This window comes from Nicotiana tomentosiformis, chromosome 2 (genome assembly GCF_000390325.3).
Source record: "Nicotiana tomentosiformis chromosome 2, ASM39032v3, whole genome shotgun sequence".
NCBI classification, from domain to species: Eukaryota; Viridiplantae; Streptophyta; class Magnoliopsida; order Solanales; family Solanaceae; genus Nicotiana; species Nicotiana tomentosiformis.
Window position 1 is genome coordinate 1198261 of NC_090813.1, and position 21334 is coordinate 1219594.

At 34.5% G+C, this 21334-nt stretch overlaps 1 protein-coding gene across 1 annotated transcript; it reads right to left on the reverse strand.

Annotated features, from left to right (window-relative positions):
• Positions 1–219: 219 nt before the first annotated feature.
• On the reverse strand, positions 220–4547 carry LOC104108658 (cytoplasmic 60S subunit biogenesis factor REI1 homolog 1). Its single transcript, XM_009617749.4, has 5 exons — positions 4313–4547; positions 1365–1958; positions 1113–1282; positions 666–884; positions 220–582 (listed from the first exon to the last, which is right to left on the reverse strand). The coding sequence occupies exons 1-5, from the start codon at positions 4415–4417 to the stop codon at positions 423–425; spliced, it is 1248 nt and encodes a 415-aa protein (XP_009616044.1). The 5' UTR covers positions 4418–4547; the 3' UTR covers positions 220–422.
• Between the last annotated feature and the right edge of the window lie 16787 nt (positions 4548–21334).

The following is a 21334-nucleotide window of genomic DNA, read 5'->3' on the forward strand; positions in this document are numbered from 1 at the left end:
AACTCTTGAAGTGTCACTGCATTGGTCATCGAAATCATAAAAAGAGAGAAAAATACCAACCAAAAAAAACTTTGAAATAGCAAATATAGCTTGAGTAAACGATAACTACTTGAGTCTAATTTTCCAACACAACAGACGGAAAAAAAACATTCAACACAAAACATTTAACATTTCTAACAACAGGAGGGATCAAGAAAGGAAAATTCGAGAGCCAAGATCTAATTCAAACAATTCATCCTTTTTAATTCCTGGAGCAAAAACATAAGAGCATTATAGAATCAATACACCAACATGAATGGTTATGTAAGATATCACAACGCAAACCAGAAATATAAATATGACTGGGGAAATACACAAGTTGGAACAATAGAAATCCAATCAATCTCCAAACTATTGCAAGGCTAGCATTAGTTTGGAAATGACTAATATGGTATATTCTTGGGGAGGTTACGGATGACATTGCTTTTCATGCCAATCTTATTGCGCATAACCTCCACACCAGACTTATTCATGGCCTTCAACACCTTCATCTTAACCATGTGCTCCCTGGACTGCACTGTTGCAAGACCCATGCTTCGGTACCTGGAAGGAAATGGTTTTGGCTCAGATGACAGTTTGAAGGAAGATGACGATAATGGACGCTTTTGAAGAAGTCAAATACATACCTTGCGGCTAATGCAGCACTGACAGCCACATCATTGATCCGCGTAGGCCTCAGTTTCTGTCGGTAGTAACGCAAAAACTCTCTTGATCCAAGAGTCTTAACAGATCTTCCATCATCGTTTCTTGTTGTTATTATGAGCTCAGATCCACCACTTCCAAGTTCCACACTGTTGCCCGTGTCATCCGATAAAATGAGCTGCTTCCCAGTTTCATCCACATAGCTACGAGGGAAGAGAAGTCTCAGAACCAATAACAAAAGCTATAGAGCTTACTAGTTACAACACACATCCTACCTAAAGTACTTCGGAAAAACAAATCTACAAAAGGTATAGTACTTACCCCCCCACATCCTACCCAAATTACTTAGAAAGCAATCTTATTAGAAATCATACCTGCTGCTATAGTCGTAAAACTCTTCTAAGTCAGCTTCTTCTTATTAGAAATCATACCTGCTGCTATAGTCGTAAAACTCTTCTAAGTCAGCTTCTTCTTCTTCATCCCCATCACCATAATGCACTCTGCAATGACTTTTAGCTTCCATATGCTTCCGAACTGCTTCTAAACTGCTGAAAGGGTGACATCTGTCGTTGCAATACAAGCACATGAAATCCCTTTTAACCTGAGCATGGAAAAAATAAGATTGTGAACACCGCAAATAGTTGACAAAGCCTGGAAAGAAGATGAGAGGAAACATATTCTACCTTGAGACCAAGATAAGTCAAGAACCCTTTGGGATCCTTCAGATACTCAACATCAGGTATGAAGAATCCATGCATCTTGTGCATGTGAACCATGCAGCTCTCTATGGTCTTGTGTTCTTTATCACACACGAAGCAACATGATGGGTCTAAGTCTCCAATGTCTTCATCAACATCACTATCTTCATCCATATTGCCATTAGATGTATGCTCGTTCATCTTTAATTCTGTTAAAGAATCAGTGGCTTCACTAATCATCTCTTCTTCTGGATCAACTTCCTCCCACTCACTTTCATCACTGTCATCACTTTCCTCACCATATTCTTTTGCCTTCCGTGAAGTTCCATTCTGAGGGTGGCGTAGAAGTGGCTTGATTGTCACACTATTCTCATCATGATGACCTGGTTCTTGAGAAGCGCGCGCTAGGTGACTTTTAGATTTCAGATGCTGAGCATGGGCCTGGGAACTTCTATACCCTTTGCCACAAAGACCACAGCTATAGATCAACGGAGTTTCACTTAACTTTTTCTTCTCTTCTGCAAGTGCAGATTGTCTGGCTAGAAAAATATGCTCTCTCACTCCATGAACTCCTGCTATCTGAAAAAACATGTACAACAGCAAAAACATCAATTCTGCATACTTACCCATGAAGCAATCCCTAACAAACTATATGGAAGAGATTCAGAGACAGACATAGACATATATAGTCATCAATCCTAAGCTTTGATGAATGATACGTGAACTGAAGTCCCTAATTTGGTAGTGTTCAGCTGAAAAATCTCAATTGGACACAGGTTCCTTTACCAGACTCAAACCTCTTCCTGGCCCATGAAAATAATATGTAAAGAGGCCAGTGATATATGGGATTTTGGTTACTATAACAAAGATATAAAAGGAAAAAAAATCATAAGAAGCACCATATTAGTAGGTATAATTTCTACAATAATCCACTTTTTTATGACTGAGAAATCCGTCTAGAGCCGACCCTTTGGGCCAACCGCAGCCTCCGAAACTCGGGGATGATGGGGCCCCCACTCGACCATTCTCCATTTAAATACCAGAATAAGATCACTTGGCAGTTGGCGCAGGGCTCGATTTGGGACCTAAGACACAAATCTCTCAACCTTTGCCAATTGAGTTAATCCCTGGGGGCAATCTTTCTTTTTATCAGGTGAAATCCACTTTTTGCTTTCTTTTTGATAAGTTTGATCCACATGCTTTTCCGCAACAGCAGATTGTATAACTGTATTCCTGAGCTTTTGGTTTCTTCAATTACTGTACAGTAGTGTGGGAAGGGGCACAAAATATATCGAATGTACCCCTCCGGTAAGATATTGTTTATTCAATGAACAAGAGAATGAAAGAACCACGGTCAGTCCTAAAAAAACAAACTAGCCAGAGTTAAAGAAAGATGTACTAACAGGAAAATTAAATTTAACTTCCCATTTTTCTATCACCAAGTAAAGGTTAAGAATATGTCATTTTCCGACAAAACCAAACTAGAAATTTATCTTTTGGGTTAAAAAGAAAAAGAAGAAAATGATGTCTAAGACACAAGACCAATAGCCAAACTCTTTCCATTCTTTTTTTTTTAATATCCAAGAAATCCTCAAAGACCAACTGGAAATGGTTTGGAACTTGATGGATAATGGGCCTGCAACTCTACCCTTCTCCACTTTAATACCAAGTTTTTTGTTCCTAACCAATGTATCATGCTCTACACGCTTACCACTGAACCAAAGCTCTCAAGCAAACTCTTTTGATTCAACTGACATTTTTCTTCCCAACAGTCTAGAGATGCACTCTAATCTCTCGGTTACCATTCCTATTAGATTCTGAAATTCAACAAACATATCTCCCCTTAGTATCAATGTCTATACTCCTTTCCTTCATCCATTTTCTTCTACATCCTCTATAAGTCGTCACTTCCAATCCTCTGGCCTCCCAGTTAGCATTCCTGTTAACTGGCATGCTATAGCTCTTGTCAGCTACCCTGAAAATGAAAAATGAAACTCATATCCTCAACTCTCTGAATTCTTAGTTCATGGTGACAACTTCAACCCTTCATCCTTTGGTTGTCTGCCCCCCTTAAACGAAGGCGCAAAAGCAATGGACAGCTTTCCCAGCTGAGGTAGAAAAACTAGTTATCTACACTACAACTTGGAACAAAGTCCAATTTTGGAGGGAGATAACAAGTATTCCCTCTGTCCAAATTAATATGACCTTCTATCCTTTTTAGTAAATGACACTTTTCTATATTAAAAATAATTTACTTTTAAACTTCTCATTATACCCTTTATGGGATGATTTATAGCCACTGAAATATCTTAGACCACAAGTCCGTCTTTCCTTTTTAGACTATGTGCCCAGTCAAACATCCTCTGATTAGTGTAGTGGCCAAGGGATTCAAAAACTGCTTTAGGTAACAAGTTCAAACCCTAAGTATGACAATCTAGTAGGTTTTTTGAATCCCCTTCCATAAATTCCTGACTGCCCCACTACCTTCATCCTTTGGTTTCTGCCCCACACCCCACCCCCACCCAAAACAAAGAAGGGGCAAGAGAACGTCGTAGCTGTTTCCAGCTGAGGCAAAAAAGCTAGCTAATATTTTTTCCAACAATCTATACCTTGGTGGATAGCAAGAATCAAATGAATTAGTCAAGGTGCATACAAGTTTGGCCAGATATAACTGTTGTAAAAAGAGAGATCGCAAGAAGTATGAATTAGTAGAGGTGCATCCAAGCTGACCAGACATTACTGTTGTAAAAAGGGGCACTAAGCGTTCCCCCCTACAGGAACGGCGTAGGTTAAATCTGCATAATCTTACTTATAAAACGTTGTACTCACCCAATCTAATACACGATAAAGGGCAATTAATACATAGAAATCAAATTCACAAGCGATTTTACATTTGTTTTTTTTTTTAAATCAAAAGGTGTTTTCAGCAATACCTTGCGTTTAAGATTGTAGCGGTGCCATTCGGATTTGTAATGAAGTTTTTGCTCAGTATCGTCAAGAAATTCCTTGTCACAAGCGTTGCAAGATAAGCCTGGCATTTTCAAAATCTGATTCAAATGGCGTTTTTTGTTGGCTTCTTATTCTTCTTTATATACTTAGGCAGCGCGTAAGGGTTTGTGTCACAAATGGCTTGCGGGAGCAGGTTTCGGTCCAATGAAATTTAGGCCTAATATCAGAAAGTGCCCACATCTTCTATTTATTTTAAAACTAGTTAATTTAGCGCGATCATAAAAAACTAAAACATATTTAAATCAGTAAACAGATAATCAATCTCTACTAATAAAAAATTTCTTTTACGATTTTACTATAAACTATTAAAATGTATAATGACATATGAGAATTGGTAAAATTACATTAACAGTGAAAAATCTTTTACACAATTAAAAGTTAAATTTTAATCTTTACTCACATAAAAACGAAAGATCTAACTTCAGATAAAATACCTCGCCCTTCGTCTAATTGAAGTGAATCCTTCATAGTACTATAATACTCAACTATTTAAGACACGAAAAGAATGCTTTAAATAACAACTTAAAAAATTAAGAATAATGAATCCAATTTTTGTCTTACTAAAATAGTATATAGGAAAAGGGAAAAAGAAAAAGGAGATGATTATTAAAAATTCTTTTACATATATAGAGTAGAATGTTCCCTAGCTAAATTGATTTATTTGTTATTTACTGCTTCATCCGTTTTAATTTATATTAACCTATTTTCTTTTTAATTTGTGCAAAAAAGAATAATCACTTTCCTTATTTGGAAACAATTTATCTTTATGCAATGATTTATAGCCACACAAAATATGTGTCTCATTTTACACCACAAATTCAAAAATCTTCTCTCTTTTTTTAAACTCCGTGCCCAGTCAAATGGGTTCACATAAATTGAAACGGAGGGAGTATATCATACTATTATGAATGTTCATAAAAACCCGAAAAACCGAATCAAACCGACTAACAAACCGATACTTTTTAGGTTTGGTTTAGTTTTGGTTTTAAATTTTAAAAATCGATTAAATTTGGTTTGGTTTTGGTTTTAATAAAAAAATAACCGAAAAAAACAAACCAGACCGACTATAAAAGTAGTTATATAAATTTATTATTATACCTATATATATGTATATTTTTATATAAAGTTTCTGAAATTTTATGGTACATATTAGTCATTTGTATTTTTAGTCTAGTTGTTTGTTATTATAATAATCTAATTCTTTGCATTCTAGTTTGATTGGTAGTTTTATTTTGCTAAGTACAAGAATTTATTTCATGTTAAAAATAATTGATTTTTAATTGAGTACTTAAATTATTCATCACTATTTGAGTCAATTATCATCAATATATCTTGGTAAATGATAGATTTCTCAAAGAGCAATTAGTTTGATAGTGTTACGTTGAAAATGTAGTAGCCGGAATATGCGTTTGGTAGTGTATGTCTCATATTTAAGAAAAAACCGATAAATAACCAAAAAAATCCGAAAAACTAACAAAAACCGAATCGATAAAAAACCGACTTAATTGGTTTGGTTCTAAAATTTGAAAAGCCGACTTACTTGGTGCATGTACTTCTATTGGTGGTGCTTCTTTTGCTTTGGTTAATATGACTTCACTATTCTCAGCCTCTACCTCAAGTTTTTTATCCTTGTATTTATTTTAATTGTCGCAAAAGTAAAGTCATGTAGAGCATTATGGCGCCCAATAAATATTATTACAGGTTAAAGATTTAGCTTTCAAATTAGATTCAGCCGCAATACAATTTTTCTTTTTTATTTTGTTTTTACTGAAAATGGGTTATATTAGTATTATATGGAATAACCACTTTCATGTTGAGCATAATATCAATGCTTTGGTTATCATACCATGCAGCAAATGCAATTTTTTTAATGAATATGACTTTGGATAATTTCAACGACTGCCAGACCATATTAAGCAAGAACCATAAACAGAAATGACCATTTGTCTCAGAATTTTATTAATAATAAAAGCTATAGTTATAACATTTATAGCAGCAAAAGTTTACACAGCAGAAATCAAGTATATAACACAAGCAACTTTATTTTAAGGCACCTCATATGTATAAAAGGTGACTTATAACTGTAACGACTTAACCGGTCGTTTTGACTTTTGGAACTCCATTCTCTTAAATAAAACTTTTCGTATGTGCTTTAAATGATTTATGACTTGTGCGGATGGTTGGTTCGGGATTTGGAAGTGTTTGGGTTGAAATCGGAACACTTAGTTCCTTAAGTTGGCTTTAAAAGGCCAAGTTTGACTTTGGTCAACATTTTGAGCAAACAGACTCGGATCAGTATTTTGACAGTTTTGATAGGTCTGTATCGTGATTTGGGACTTGGGCGTATGCCCGCAATCAAATTCCGAGGTCCCTAGCTCGAGATATGGAATTTTGATTAAAAATAAAATTTAAGTTCAAATAGTGACCGGATGTCGAATTATGTGCAAACGACCCCGGAATAGAATTTTGACGATTCCAACAGCTCCGTATGGTAATTTTGGACTTAGGAGCGTGATCGGAATTTTATTTGGAAGTCCGTAGTGAAATTAGGTTTGAAATGACTAAAATAAGAATTTAAGTTTGGAAGTTTGACCGGGGAGTTGACTTTTTGATACCGGAGTAGGAATACAGTTTCGAAAATTTTCATAGCTCCGTTATGTTATTTATGACTTGCATGCAAAATTTGAGATCAATCGGAGTTGATTTGATAGGTTTCGACATCGAATGTAGAAGTTGAAAATTCTTAGTTTCATTAAGCTTGTATTGGGGTATGATTTGTGGTTTTAGCGTTGTTTGATGTAATTTAGAGGTTCGACTAAGTTCGTATGATATTTTAGGACTTGTTGGTATATTTAGTTGAGGTCCCGAGGGCCTCGGGTGAGTTTCGGATGGTTAACGGATCACAAATTGGACTTAAACAACTCCTGCAATTTTCTCTTATGCTGGAAATTCTGGGCTGTGATCGAGCTCCCAAGATCGAGTTCCCAAGATCGAGCTCCCATGATCGAGCTCCCCCATGATCGAGCTCCCATGATCGAGCTCCCGAGATCGAGCTCCCAAGATCGAGCTCCCATGATCGAGCTCTCAAGATCGAGTTCCCAAGATCGAGCTCCCAAGATCGAACTGGGCAGATGTGTAAGTTATAAAAACAGAGGCATTCGACTCATTTGCCATTTTTGACAAACTTGAGCTTGAGCAGAAGCGACGTTTGGCAGATTTTCAAGGAAAGACATTTGGGGTAAGTGATTCAACTCGGATTTGGTCTATATACACAAATATATCATTGTTTTCACCATTTAATTAGTGTTTTGAGATTGAAATTTGAAAACTTTTAGAAATCTCACAGAAACGAATTTTTGAGATTTCGGTATCGATTCAGAGTCGGATTTGAGTAAAACTAGTATGGTTGGACTCGTAATTTAATGGGTTGTCGAATTTCATAACTTTCGCCAGATTCTGAGATGTGGGCCCCACAGACGAATTTTTAATTAATTTCGGGATTTTTATTGAAAATGTAGTATTTTTTTTATAGAATTGATTCCTATAAATTTTAGTGATTGTATCGAATTATTTTTGGTTAGATTCGAGCCAATCGAAGTTGGATAATCGAGGAAAAGGCCTACTAGTGGATTAAATTAGAGCAAGACGAGGTAAGTCTCTTGTCTAATCTTGTGAGGGGAAAATTACCCCATAGGGATTAAATTGAATAATTGTTGCTAATTGCGGGGGCTACGTACGCACGAGGTGACGAGAGGCCGTGCGTAGCTATTATTAATGCTAAAGTCCGGGTAGTTTAGGACTCAAAGCATGAATTACTTATGTAAATTATATTCTTTATTTAATTAATATTAATTGATATATATGAATATATTGTGAATTGTTAGATAAAGATATATGAATATATTGTGAATTTTCAGATAAAGATATTAAAGGATGGAAATCTCATATGCTTGATTTTCTGTTTAAATTAATTAATTGTTAGAAGAAATTGTTCTTCCTCCCGAATTTATCTTATAATAAATATACTCTCCTTCCAGAGGTACATAAGAAAATGTCCTCCTTTCTTGTGGAGCGGGCCGAACGCCTCGGCAAGATAGATGCATTTATGGATCGTGCTGCACGTCCCTCGGCAGTGTACACGAAACTCTAGATCGGGCCGTACAACCTCGGCAGAAATCGTGCTTAATAATAATAATAATTATACGATACTTGGACAGTTTATTACAGCTTGTAAAGCTATTTGATAAATTGAAATTTTTATTGAATTTGAAGGATTTAATTAATAGATTAGAAATTATTTGAATTGAAGGAATTTAATTAATATATTGAGAATTATTGAAATTGAAGGAATTTAATTACTTCTGCTGGTTAAATAAAATTATTGTTAACTTTGTGAATCACGTTGATATAAATATTTCTATTTTCATGATTATTTAATATTATTGACCCATAGTGAGTGTCATAGTCGGCTATCTCGTCTCTACCTCTTCGAGATTAGGCTTGATACTTACTGGGTACACGTTATTTTCGTACTCATACTACACTTGCTGCACATTTTATTGTGCAGGTACATATATGTATAGCGGCCTTGTGGGCCCAAAGGTGTGGTTAATAATTGTGGGGACATAGGTAAGCTGCATTCTATATTACGATCCGCAGCTAACAGAATCTCCGTTAGAGTTATTATGCTTCCCTGTCTAATTTGTATTATGGACAGATGATGTATTTTATTTTAATTCCCTAGTAAATGCTCATGCTCTTGTGACACCGGGTTTTGGGAATGGTTATGAATTATTTAGAAATTTAGTTTTTAAAAATATTTATCATTTACTCTATGAGTTTTATCTTTACTATTTTATTGAAATTTTTTTTATTTTAAAAATACTAAAATGGGTAATTAAGTTAATTGATTATGGTTGGCTTGCCTGACAGTGGTGTCCGGCACCATCACGACCTTTTTGGATTTTGGGTCATGACAATAACTATATTACATTTGAAACTCTTATTAAGCTAGTCATGAATCATTCAAATTCTCTTTCTAATATAAGTACAAAGGAAACAAAAGGTCTTCTTTACAGCCCAAAAAAATTTCAGGGCTCCCCATAATCCGAGCAGAGGTGGCTACCATAATAAAACTCATTGAACTCACAATAATAATTGGTTCATGAGTTTTTTGTTGACCTTACTTCCTAAATATCGACCAAATGGAGCAACAATCATACTCTTAGTTTCTCCGTCAAAAGATAAGTCACATTTGATGTTTCTATAAACCCTTCACAAACAGATTTGAGTGTGAAATTCCAATAGCACCTAAATTCAAATGGCCAAAATGACATGGTTGATAGTAATATAACACAAAATGACATGACAATTTACTGGAATTCAATAGATTAAATATGGGAGAAATGGTTTGAAAAAAAAAATATATATACACACACACACACACACTCATTGCAAAGAAATCCTATGGCAAGATAAAATTTAATATCATGTACACATCTAAAGTAGAAATTGGTGAGGAAGAACTTTGACATCTTAACCTTAACATAATAGTAGTAGTAATATACCGAGCACAGCTAGAGAGAAAATTGTAGAGACCAGGAGAAAACAAAGGCTACTACCACCAATAATTCTCAGCCGTTAGTAAGAAAATATGTCCCCATGATGGCAATAAAAATAGTAACAACAATATAATGAAAATTAGGAAGAGCAAAGGCATAAAACCATAAGCATAATACATATGCATAAATTAAAATCAATATGAAAATAGTGGAAGAGCCGAAATTCTAAAACAGATCCATGATGATGCATGAATCTTTCTTTATTATAGAAGTGTTCAAATATTTTAGGAAACTTATGTCAGATAAGAACAAATAAAAAGATTTAAGTGCATAACTACTTAAAACTTGATTTTTCAGTATTCCTATAAAATAACCACCGCAGAGTTTCTCCAATGAATCTAAAACAACAATGGAAAATAGTCTTTCTTTGCAAAAAATAAAAAATAATCGACAGACAATTTTAATGCTCATGAAACAGCTAAAATAATAATCAAAATTAATTGAACACAAAAAACTAAAAGGGCAACACCATAGTTACACTAATTCCAACTGAAGCGGAGCACTCACCGATACCAAAATGAATATTGAAGAATATATATGAAAATTTCATTCACCTAAATAAATAATATGCTTCCAATATGTATACAACTCAAAGTTTATCCCATGAAATTCAATACCTTCTGATTCCATCAAAATGCACACTGAAAATAAAACATAGAAAAAAGTAAAAGGATATAGGATGGAAGAAAACACACTAATATAAATGAAGAGGCATAAGATTCACAATAAAAACTGAAAAGACAACACATTAATAATAAAGTATAGCTGAGAGAAAGACCAAAACACTTAATTGCCTCTTTCAATTTAATGTTTTGGCAATTCCTGTATGAAAGACTTTAAGAAGGTTAAAGGGAAAACAAAAGAACCAAAAATCTTTAGAGGGGCAAAACATGGAGAGCAAAGGCAAAAAATAAAGGACGAAAAATATAATAAATAACATTCGTAAAAACGTTTGTGATGCCACTCTGGTAAAAACTCATGATCATCTAAGTTGTAAGCGAAGGATGAATAAATGAAGAGATAATTAATTAAGTTTACTTTATCATAATATATAATCACGACATTATCCAGGACCATCTCCGATATAAATAACTGGAATATTTGTGGTTAGAACATCACCCAACGTGTATTAAAACAATGATATCAGAATAGCCTACTGTTCTCATGGTACAAAACAAAATCTATTATCATAATCCAAAATCTAATCTAAACAAATTCCAAAAAAAAACAAAAAAAAAAACAAAGAGAAGTGTCCAAGTGTTCGCTCTTTTACTGAAAATGAATATTCAAAATATTCAAATATTACTCCAACCAATTTCAAGAGTTCCCATCTCAATCTAAAATGAGAAAGGTAACATCTTTACCTCATTACGTATCTGGATAAGAAAAGTAATATCTTTATCTCATTACATGTCCAGATAAAATTGACTGGACCATTAACTTAAAAACATTTCACAATAAATGAGAAAGTCTCATCATTTGTGCATATAGAAAACCTAAAATGCTTATAGTTCAAAATTAACCTGAAATCAAGATGCTGATTGAGAAAATAGATACAACAAATGGCAAACAAACATCCTAACATCATTATTTCTGCATAAAATGTTAGATAAAAATTTTATTAAGAGCAAATTCAAGATTAAGTAAACGTTACAAAATGGACGACAAAATAACCAAAAGATACAAACTTTATTGCTAAAACCAACATAAAAATCAAGAAAAATCAAGAACATAAGACATAGAAATATATCTCTTAAATTTAAATAATTAGATAAGTTTCACGAATATTAAACAATATCATTTAGAGTTGGACACAATATTATTATTTTTTTGCCTCGGAGAAGGAAAGCGGGAAGAGTGAGATAATTTTTGACTAGTGGTTCGTCCTCTCTTTTCTACTACTTTACTTGTTCCTTTGTGCAACAATCATATAAGTACAATTTAAACATGTAGTTTGACCTAGAATCTCCAGATACCTCAAGTTATTGGTCAGTATAAACACAATGGAAACTAAAAAATTATGTCACTTTTAACATTACTAATCATACTTCAATATAATTATAAAATCTATATATGCTGCAAACACCAATTGGAGATGCTATTCTCATTTTCCCCTACTTTTTCACTCTTTTTTCTTAACATAAATCTCAATCTCAGGATAAGCAGTGTAAAAGCCAAATAAAAAAGAAGAAGAAAAACAACAAGGAAATATTTCACCGGAATCCACATGCTTGGACAAATTGGCTCCGCCGACTGTAGTGCAAGGACGGAAAAAATCAATATAAAGGCCTGCAATAGAAAATGATAAAACGAAATTTAACACATAAATACATGAAGTCGACCAACCAAATATGAAGCTTTGTAACTTAGATCTTTCTCACAGACCGTAAAAGTCTTCTGCCATGTTCACTTGTTCTCTGGCTTGATATGGGTATTGGTTGAATTTTTCTCCTTTGTTGATTGTCGATTTTATACTACATATTTGGGAGCAATGAAATTGAAGTAGATTCTTGATTTACTCTCTGTATTTGGTGTCGTGGGAATTGAAGGTATGATTTTGGTTTGGAACGGGTTCCAAAGAATTTTGAAAGACGTACCTTTACTGATTGGTTGTTATTTTTTTTAATTTAATAATTGAATTTATTTTGTGAAAATTAGAGAGAAAAGCCTTAGAAATTAGAAAAGTAGATAAATATATTTAGAGATCAATAGGACATGCCACATCCATGATGGCAATAAAAATAGTAACAACAATATAATGAAAATTAGGAAGTGCAAAGGCATAAAACCATAAGCATAATACATATGCAAAAATTAAAATCAACATAAAAATAGTAGAAGAGCCGAAATTCTAAAACAGATCCATGATGATGCACGAATCTTTCTTTATTATAGAAGTGTTCAAATATTTTAGGGAACTTATGTCAGATAAGAACAAATAAAAAGATTTAAGTGCATAACTACTTAGAACTTGATTCTTCAGTATTCCTATAAAATAACCACTGCAGAGTTTCTCCAATGAATCTAAAACAACAATGGGAAATAGTCTTTCTTTGCAAAAAATAAAAAATAATCGATAGATAATTTTAATGCTCATGAAACAGCTAAAATAATAATCAAAATTAATTGAACACAAAAAACTAAAAGGGCAACACCATAGTTACACTAATTCCAACTGAAGCGGAGCACTCACCGATACCAGAATGAATATTCAAGAACATATATGAAAATTTTATTCACATAGATAAATAATATGCTTCCAATGTGTATACAACTCTAAGTTTATCCCATGAAATTCAATACCTTCTGATTCCATCAAAATGCACACTGAAAATAAAACATAGAAAAAAGCAAAAGGATATAGGATGAAAGAAAACACACTAATATAAATGAAGAGGCATAGGATTCACAATAAAAACTGAAAAGACAACACATTAATAATAAAGTATAGCTGAGAGAAAGACCAAAACACTTAATTGCCTATTTCAATTTAATGTTTTGACAATTTCTGTATGAAAGACTTTAAGAAGGTTAAAGGGAAAATAAAAGAACCAAAAATCTTTAGAGGGACAAAAAATGGAGAGAAAAGGCAAAAAATATAATAAATAACATTCGTAAAAACGTTTGTGATATCACTCTGGTAAAAACTCATGATCATCTAAGTTGTAAGCGAAGGATGAATAAATGAAGAGATGATTAATTAAGTTTACTTTGTCATAATATATAATCACGACATTGTCCAGGACCATCTCCGGTATAAATAACTAAAATATTTGTGGTTAGCAACATCACCCAACGTGTATTAAAATAATGATATCAGAATAGCCTACTGTCCTCATGGTACAAAACAAAATCTATTATCGTAATCCAAAATCCAACCTAAACAAATTCCAAAAAAAAAAAAAAATCTAACAAAGAGAAGCGTCCAAGTGTTCGCTCTTTTACTGAAAATGAATATTCAAAATGTTCAAATATTACTCCAAAATTTCAAGAGTTCCCATCTCAATCTGAAATGAGAAAGGTAACATCTTTACCTTAATACGTATCTGGATAAGAAAAGTAACATCTTTATCTCATTACATGTCCAGATAAAATTGACTGGACCATTAACTTAAAAACATTTCACAGTAAATGAGAAAGTCTCATCATTTGTGCATATAGAAAATCCAAAATGCTTACAGTTCAAAATTAACCTGAAATCAAGACGCTGATTGAGAAAATAGATACAACAAATGGCAAACAAACATCCTAACATCATTATTTCTGCATAAAATGTTAGATAAAAATTTTATTAAGAGCACATTCAAGATTAAGTAAACGTTACAAAATGGACGACAAAATAACCAAAAGATACAAACTTTATTGCTAAAACCAACATAAAAATCAAGAAAAATCAAGAACATAAGACATAGAAATATATCTCTTAAATTTAAATAATTAGATAAGTTTCACGAATATTAAACAATATCATTTAGAGTTGGACACAATATTATTATTTTTTGGCCTCGGAGAAGAAAAGCGGGAAGAGAGATAATTTTTGACTGGTGGTTCGTCCTCTCTTTTCTACTACTTTGCTTGTTCCTTTGTGCAACAATCATATAAGTACAATTTGAACATGTAGTTTGACCTAGAATCTCCAGATACCTCAAGTTATTGGTCAGTATAAACACAATGGAAACTAAAAAATTATGTCACTTTTAACATTACTAATCATCTTTCAATATAATTATAAAACCTATATATGCTGCAGACACCAATTGGAGATGCTATTCTCATTTTCCCCTACTTTTTCACTCTTTTTTCTTAACATAAATCTCAATCTCAGGATAAGCAGTGTAAAAGCCAAATAAAAAAGAAGAAGAAAAACAACAAGGAAATATTTCACCGGAATCCACATGCTTGGACAAATTGGCTCCGCCGACTGTAGTGCAAGGACGGAAAAAATCAATATAAAGGCCTGCAATAGAAAATGATAAAACGGAATTTAACACATAAATACATGAAGTCGACCAACCAAATATGAAGCTTTGTAACTTAGATCTTTCTCACAGACCGTAAAAGTCTTCTGCCATGTTCACTTGTTCTCTGGCTTGATATGGGTATTGGTTGAATTTTTCTCCTTTGTTGATTGTCGATTTTATACTACATATTTGGGAGCAATGAAATTGAAGTAGATTCTTGATTTACTCTCTATATTTGGTGTCGTGGGAATTGAAGGTATGATTTTGGTTTGGAACGGATTCCAAAGAATTTTGAAAGACGTACCTTTACTGATTGATTGTATTTTTTTTAATTTAATAATTGAATTTATTTTGTGAAAATTAGAGAGAAAAGCCTGAGAAATTAGAAAAGTAGATAAATATATTTAGAGATCAATAGGACATGCCACATCACTTCTCTGGGTCCTGCTTTTATATTAATATATAGATTTGCCTAATATATTAAAAGATGTCAAATTTAGACGATGATGTATTGGAATAGACTTGGGAGGGGTCATTTGGTTCTAAGAAGTTATGGAGGAATTATATAGATTAATCTATCAATCTATATTATATTAAAAACACGAAATTTCTTAGCAAAATATCATTCGTCTTTTTCTCCCTTTAAAAGTAGAATTCATATTGGACAAGTAGTAAATAGATTATTTTCCTAATATTTCAAAAATAATTAAAATATTTTATTATTAAATCTTTCCTTGTTTAAACTATGTAAGAGTTCCTAAGATTTAGGACTTTGATTTTCACTATAACTTTACCTTGTATAAATCATTTCCTTAACTGAACACTGAACAATAACATAACCATAATACTTTTTCATGATAAATTTTTTAATATTTAGGATTTTGAAATATGAAATGTATAATTTAGCATTGTGATATGCACAACTTACGTCTCCAATAGTAAAAAGAAACCAAAATTTGGCTCTTTTTGAACCGTTGTTTAATGAAACATCTTTTCTTTTTAGACTCTTATTATGGTTTTGAAAATTGAAATGCAAGAATTATGTATCTTACATCTCTAATAGTTTAAACAAAAACCCTCCTTTATTTAGGAGTTAGGTTAGCTAAAGTTTATTGGCAATTAAATATTTCCAATTATTTTATTTAGGTAAAAATTCTTAATATTTAAAAATTTAAAATTACAAATTGCTTGCTTAATATTTAAAACTTTAAAATTATCTAAGATTTGGATAATTTTACTAAGGCATGTAATTGTAGATTCCGTGTTTGCAAAGGTAATGAAGTGTGTTAACATTGGTTGGTTGTATTGATCCCCCGATAGAAAGTTTGTTGAATCATGTTTTCCGTCATATCGTTGTTGGGACACTTTTTCACCATTGTTCTATATCATTCTCATATCTCGTGTAGTGGTTCATTGGGCTCTTACTTGAACGCTAGAATTTCATCCCGAAGTATAGCCATGTGCCAGGGAGAGAAGTACTTAGAAATAAATTTCTCCGCCAATTCATCCCAAGTATGAATTGAATGATTTGGCAAACGTTCCAACCAATCTAAAACTTTTTCCCGTAGAGAGAAGGGAAAAAGCCTTAGCCTCAAAGCATCCTCGGAGACATTTATTTGTTTACTCCCCCAACACGTATCTACGAACCCCATCAAGTGTTTGTATGCATTTTGACCCGGTGCACCGGTGAAGAACCCTCGTTGCTCAAGCAAAGTGAGCATCACGTTGGTTATTTGAAAGTTGCCCGCCCTAATACGGGGAGAGACTATAGCACTTGCATACCCTTCATTCGGCAACACCGGGCGTGGAGCCGCTCGTGGTGGAGGTGGAAGTGGAGCGGGCATATTGTCATGAGGCACTCGACCTCGTCTATTGGCTTGAGGTTCAAGAGGGACCTTATCCATTTGATCATCCTCAACGTCCACATCCCCTAAAACTATGTTTCCGAGCTCATTGTTTGCCATGATTGCACCTACAATTTCTCAATACATTAGTAACAAGGAAGGAAAAGAAGATATTCCAAAACACACCTAAATATATAGTTAACACCGTTTTTAATTCCCCGGCAACGGCACCGAAAATTGATCTCGTCCAATTCACACCTTAAATCAAAGATATGAAACGGTCGATTGCAATAGTAGTACCCAACAAAAGTCGGGGTCGATTTTCACAGGGAGCTATATATGGGAGTTAGGAGTATATATTGTAGTACGTGAGTTTGAACTACCTCAATTTACACTTCCACAAATTGAAGTTGTTTCTATGTCTATTTTAAACTAAGATTGCAAGGTTAAGAAATGAAACTAAGAATTTTTTTTTTGTTTTTCAAGTTTTGTAAAAAGCCTAGGGCTATGACCATCACCTAGGTGTTTGCCTAATGAGATATAGACCTTTTACTTGTTTTGCTGATCGGAGTATATTATAGCTATCAACTCTCAATTACCCACTCAATACCTCTCAGTCAGAGAGTAATTTTGCTCAATTTGGCTTTCTCAGGTCCAAATGGATATTGCACAAAACGGTTGATAAAAACTCAAGTCGGGTCATTACTATCTCTAGGTTGAACGCTTTAATTGGGATTATCAATCTCTCGATTGACCCAATTTCTTGTTAGCCAAGTTTTTCTAGACTAAGTCTCTCTTTCTCAAGTAGAGACTAAATCAAATAGGCATGAACTAATATTTGCAATAATTAATTCCACAAATTAAAGCATGAACAAGGCTAAATTATAAACACTCAACCATAAACAAGCATTAAATTAAATACCCATAAGATTTACACACTAGGGTTGGATCACAACCCTAGTAAAAATCTAGCTACTCATGCTTGAAATTGAAGAGATAGAAGAAGAAATACTAATTAAACTCATATTGTAAAATTAAAATGATAAAATCTATGTTAAAATATCCCAAAATATGAAAAACTACTAAAAGAAGCAAAGAGAAACGACTATTGTAGTTGTTGATGTCAAAAGTTGACCTAATTTCGTGAAACTCTTCTATTTACAAAGTTGACAATTTCGGACAAAAATACCCCTCGAAAGATTCTGCGGCCGCACAATTCCATGTGCGGTCCGCAATTTCTTCAACTTCTCAGGAGCTGGAGGTCTGCGGCCTCGAGGCAGTCTTTCTGCAGTCCGCAGATTTAAAACTGCGGTCGTAACTTGGTCTTCTGCGGTCCGCAATCTTGAGGGACTTGAACTTTGGAAAATTGCACACCCTCTGAAGTTGATTTCCAATTCTTTAATTGCGGCCGCACAATTCCTTTGTGGACATCATTTTTCTAGGAAGTATGTTGGGTTTTTCTTTATTGTTTGCGGTCGCAGATGGAATTCTACTGTCCGCACTTTGCAAGTTCTTGTGCTTTTTGTTTCCTTGTGCTTTGATTACTCATTTTTGAGTCGAATTTCATCCTGGGAGTCCAACTTCCAACATTCCTGCAATTTTGCACATTTTATCAGTTTCGGGAACACAATTATACGCTTTTAGACTAAAACAAAAGCTAAAAGGTGCTAATAAGTAGCCAAAATCTCCACTTATCAACTCCCCCAAACTTAAGGTTTTGCTTGTCCTCAAGAAAATAAAATAGTTCCTATCTCCACAAGTTAAGGGCCATTCTAGACAATCAAAGGCGAGTCATTCACACATCAATTTGGGACCAACAATTACCCACACTACTTATGTATTATCAATAAGGTGACAAGTTAAACTTTTATGCATATATAGTTCTAATGTGACACTTGAACATCAACAGTTAACTTTATTCATCAAGGAAGCTCGCTCTTTCATGTAGGTCATTATGGATCCCAAACTCCTCCTCCTCTACTCTCCGTTTGCCTATCTTACTTAAGAATTTTAGCACTCAATCCAAAAGATTTACGAAAGGTTCACTCATCTCTCTCAAGAGAATGTCGCAAGTACGACTTTAAGTACCATAGGCTTGCCCCTCATGTAGATCGCCACTAATGTAAGCTCACTCGGCTTGAAATCACGTAGGGCTTTTTCGGAATGTAATGAATCTTTTGGACTAAGGTTGGATATACTATGGTAGAGCGGGTTCATCTTTCCTTAAGTACTCTATTTTTTTGTTCTCGGCTTATGCTTTACCAATTCTTTGAGGCACTTTCTTTTCCTTGGGGAACTAGAGAGACTTAGCATCACTATTTCTTGATCATGACATTCATTTTCTCCCTCTTTGATTTCTCCATGCTTTGTATCATTACTTTTCTTTGTATCTCTTCAACTCTTCCACTTATTCATTTTCATTTGCATTTTTCTTTTTGTTTTTTTCCTTTTCTTGCCTTTTCTTCTCATAATTTATTTTCTCTTTTTGTGCCTTGATGCCTCCTTCAAGCACCCGGTCTCTCCCCCCAACCTTACATTTTTATCCAATTGTATCATAACAGTGTTAAGGAAAGCTTGGGTGCCAAGAGATGGTCACGACAAAACGGGTAAAAGCTTGTAACATGGTTATCAAATGAGAAAGGCTCGAGGCTTAAAGGGGTTGACTAGGGATAACAACATTGGTGGGCAATGAAAAAATTCAAGCGGGTCAAGGAAAGCCTACAATCACTTCTCAAGCCAAGCAAAACTTAAGATTTTGCCTTGAAACATGTTCAGAGCAAGTTCTAGACCATTCACATGTATACTTGGAATTGCAACAAAAACATCTCACCTCTCACGCAACTGGATTGTTAAAGAGGATAGAGTCAAGGGCCCACAATAACTACATTCAAGATTGAAAATCACTATAGTTCGATTAAACCACTCGATGATTGCCTAAGTCAACACAAGAGTCACACAGTTACTGACTAGAGGTATTTCTTTCCAAATAACTTATTTTTAACCATAAGCATGTATCTAAGTATGTTGGTACCAAGTGAAACATGTTTGACTCTTCGAGCATAACTTAATTAGGTCTTTTTATTCATTACTACTACTATTATTACCTAAACACCAAAACAGACTCAGTCCCTTAAGAAGGTCACCATCCATCGTTGGGAAGAGTCACCCGGTTCACACAAAAACTACCTTTGGAAAGAACCGTGACATTAAGAAAATCAAAGGTATGTTATCTACTAAAACATAAAAAGAAACTATTAAATAAAAAAGAAGCTACTAATTCAAAAATAAACTACTTAGTTAAACACTAACTAATAAGAAAATACATGTAAAGAAGCTACAAAGTAAAAACTATTGAAAGCATAACGAATATACATAGTGAAAGAAGATATATACATAATGAGAGAGGAAAAGAGAGAATATATACAGAATAAGGAAAAAGAAAAAAATACTGTCAGTTATTACAAACCAATTGTCTCAGAATCATCAAAATATATCAAATAAACTCCACCCCCCGAATAAAATAAGCAATGTCCCCAATGCTTAACAAAATAAGAGTAAAATAATGCTAAGAGTGAAGAAAACTCCCTATGGCTCCTTGGCCATCTCTGTGTCCACAACAGCATCACCGACCAATCTCATCCAACTAGATCTCATCATCATCAACTCCAGGCATGACTGGGTTATGAACATCTGACGTACTGCCTCAGCAGTATCAACAATAAGGTCTAGCTCCTCAGACTGGCCAGCTGGTGCTGTATGTACTGTAGGATCTGGGCCTAGGTGGTGCGGGTCAATCAGCATGTCAAATGGAATGTCTTCGGCTGTTGCAAACTTGGTAACCTGTCTCCGGAGCTTGTCCACTGACTTCTTGGAGGCCTGGGACTTTCGCATATTCTTCACTTCCTTGCCCAACTCTTCTATCACTGACCCATGCTACACCAAAATGGCCATGATTATGTTCTGATTCTCCAAGAGCTTCTTCAGAGTTTCTTCAACTGTGGGGGGGAATCTGGGGTGCCGGAATGAAGAACTGTGCTGCAATATTACTGGATATGTCAGACAACTTTGCAGTAGCTATTTGTGTCCAGTTGTTGAGGCTCGCCAGTGTCTGGGAGACTCGCAGCGCTGATAGTGGAGCAGTGGGCATCAACACCAACTTCAAAGCTGAGGCAAAACCTGTAATGGGGGATGATAGAGGCACTGATGCTAGAGGTGGGGGCATAGCTGCTGCACTAGTTAAAGGCTCTGCTGAAGTAGATGGCATGTCGACTGTCTCTGTAGCTACTACCGATGGCTCATCAGACTGACCTATGGTGGTATTTGGCTGACCCTTTTTCTTAGGGTTGTGTGAATCCATCAATGAATACCATGAGACGGGCTCTTTGCCCCCACCTTCGTATCAAAATCTTGCGGCTCCACTCGTGCATCCGTAAGATACTCAGTAATGGTGTTGGGATACGGGTAGGAGGTATCAGCTTCCCTGGCCACCACAAATATGTTGGCCGACATCACGACACCCA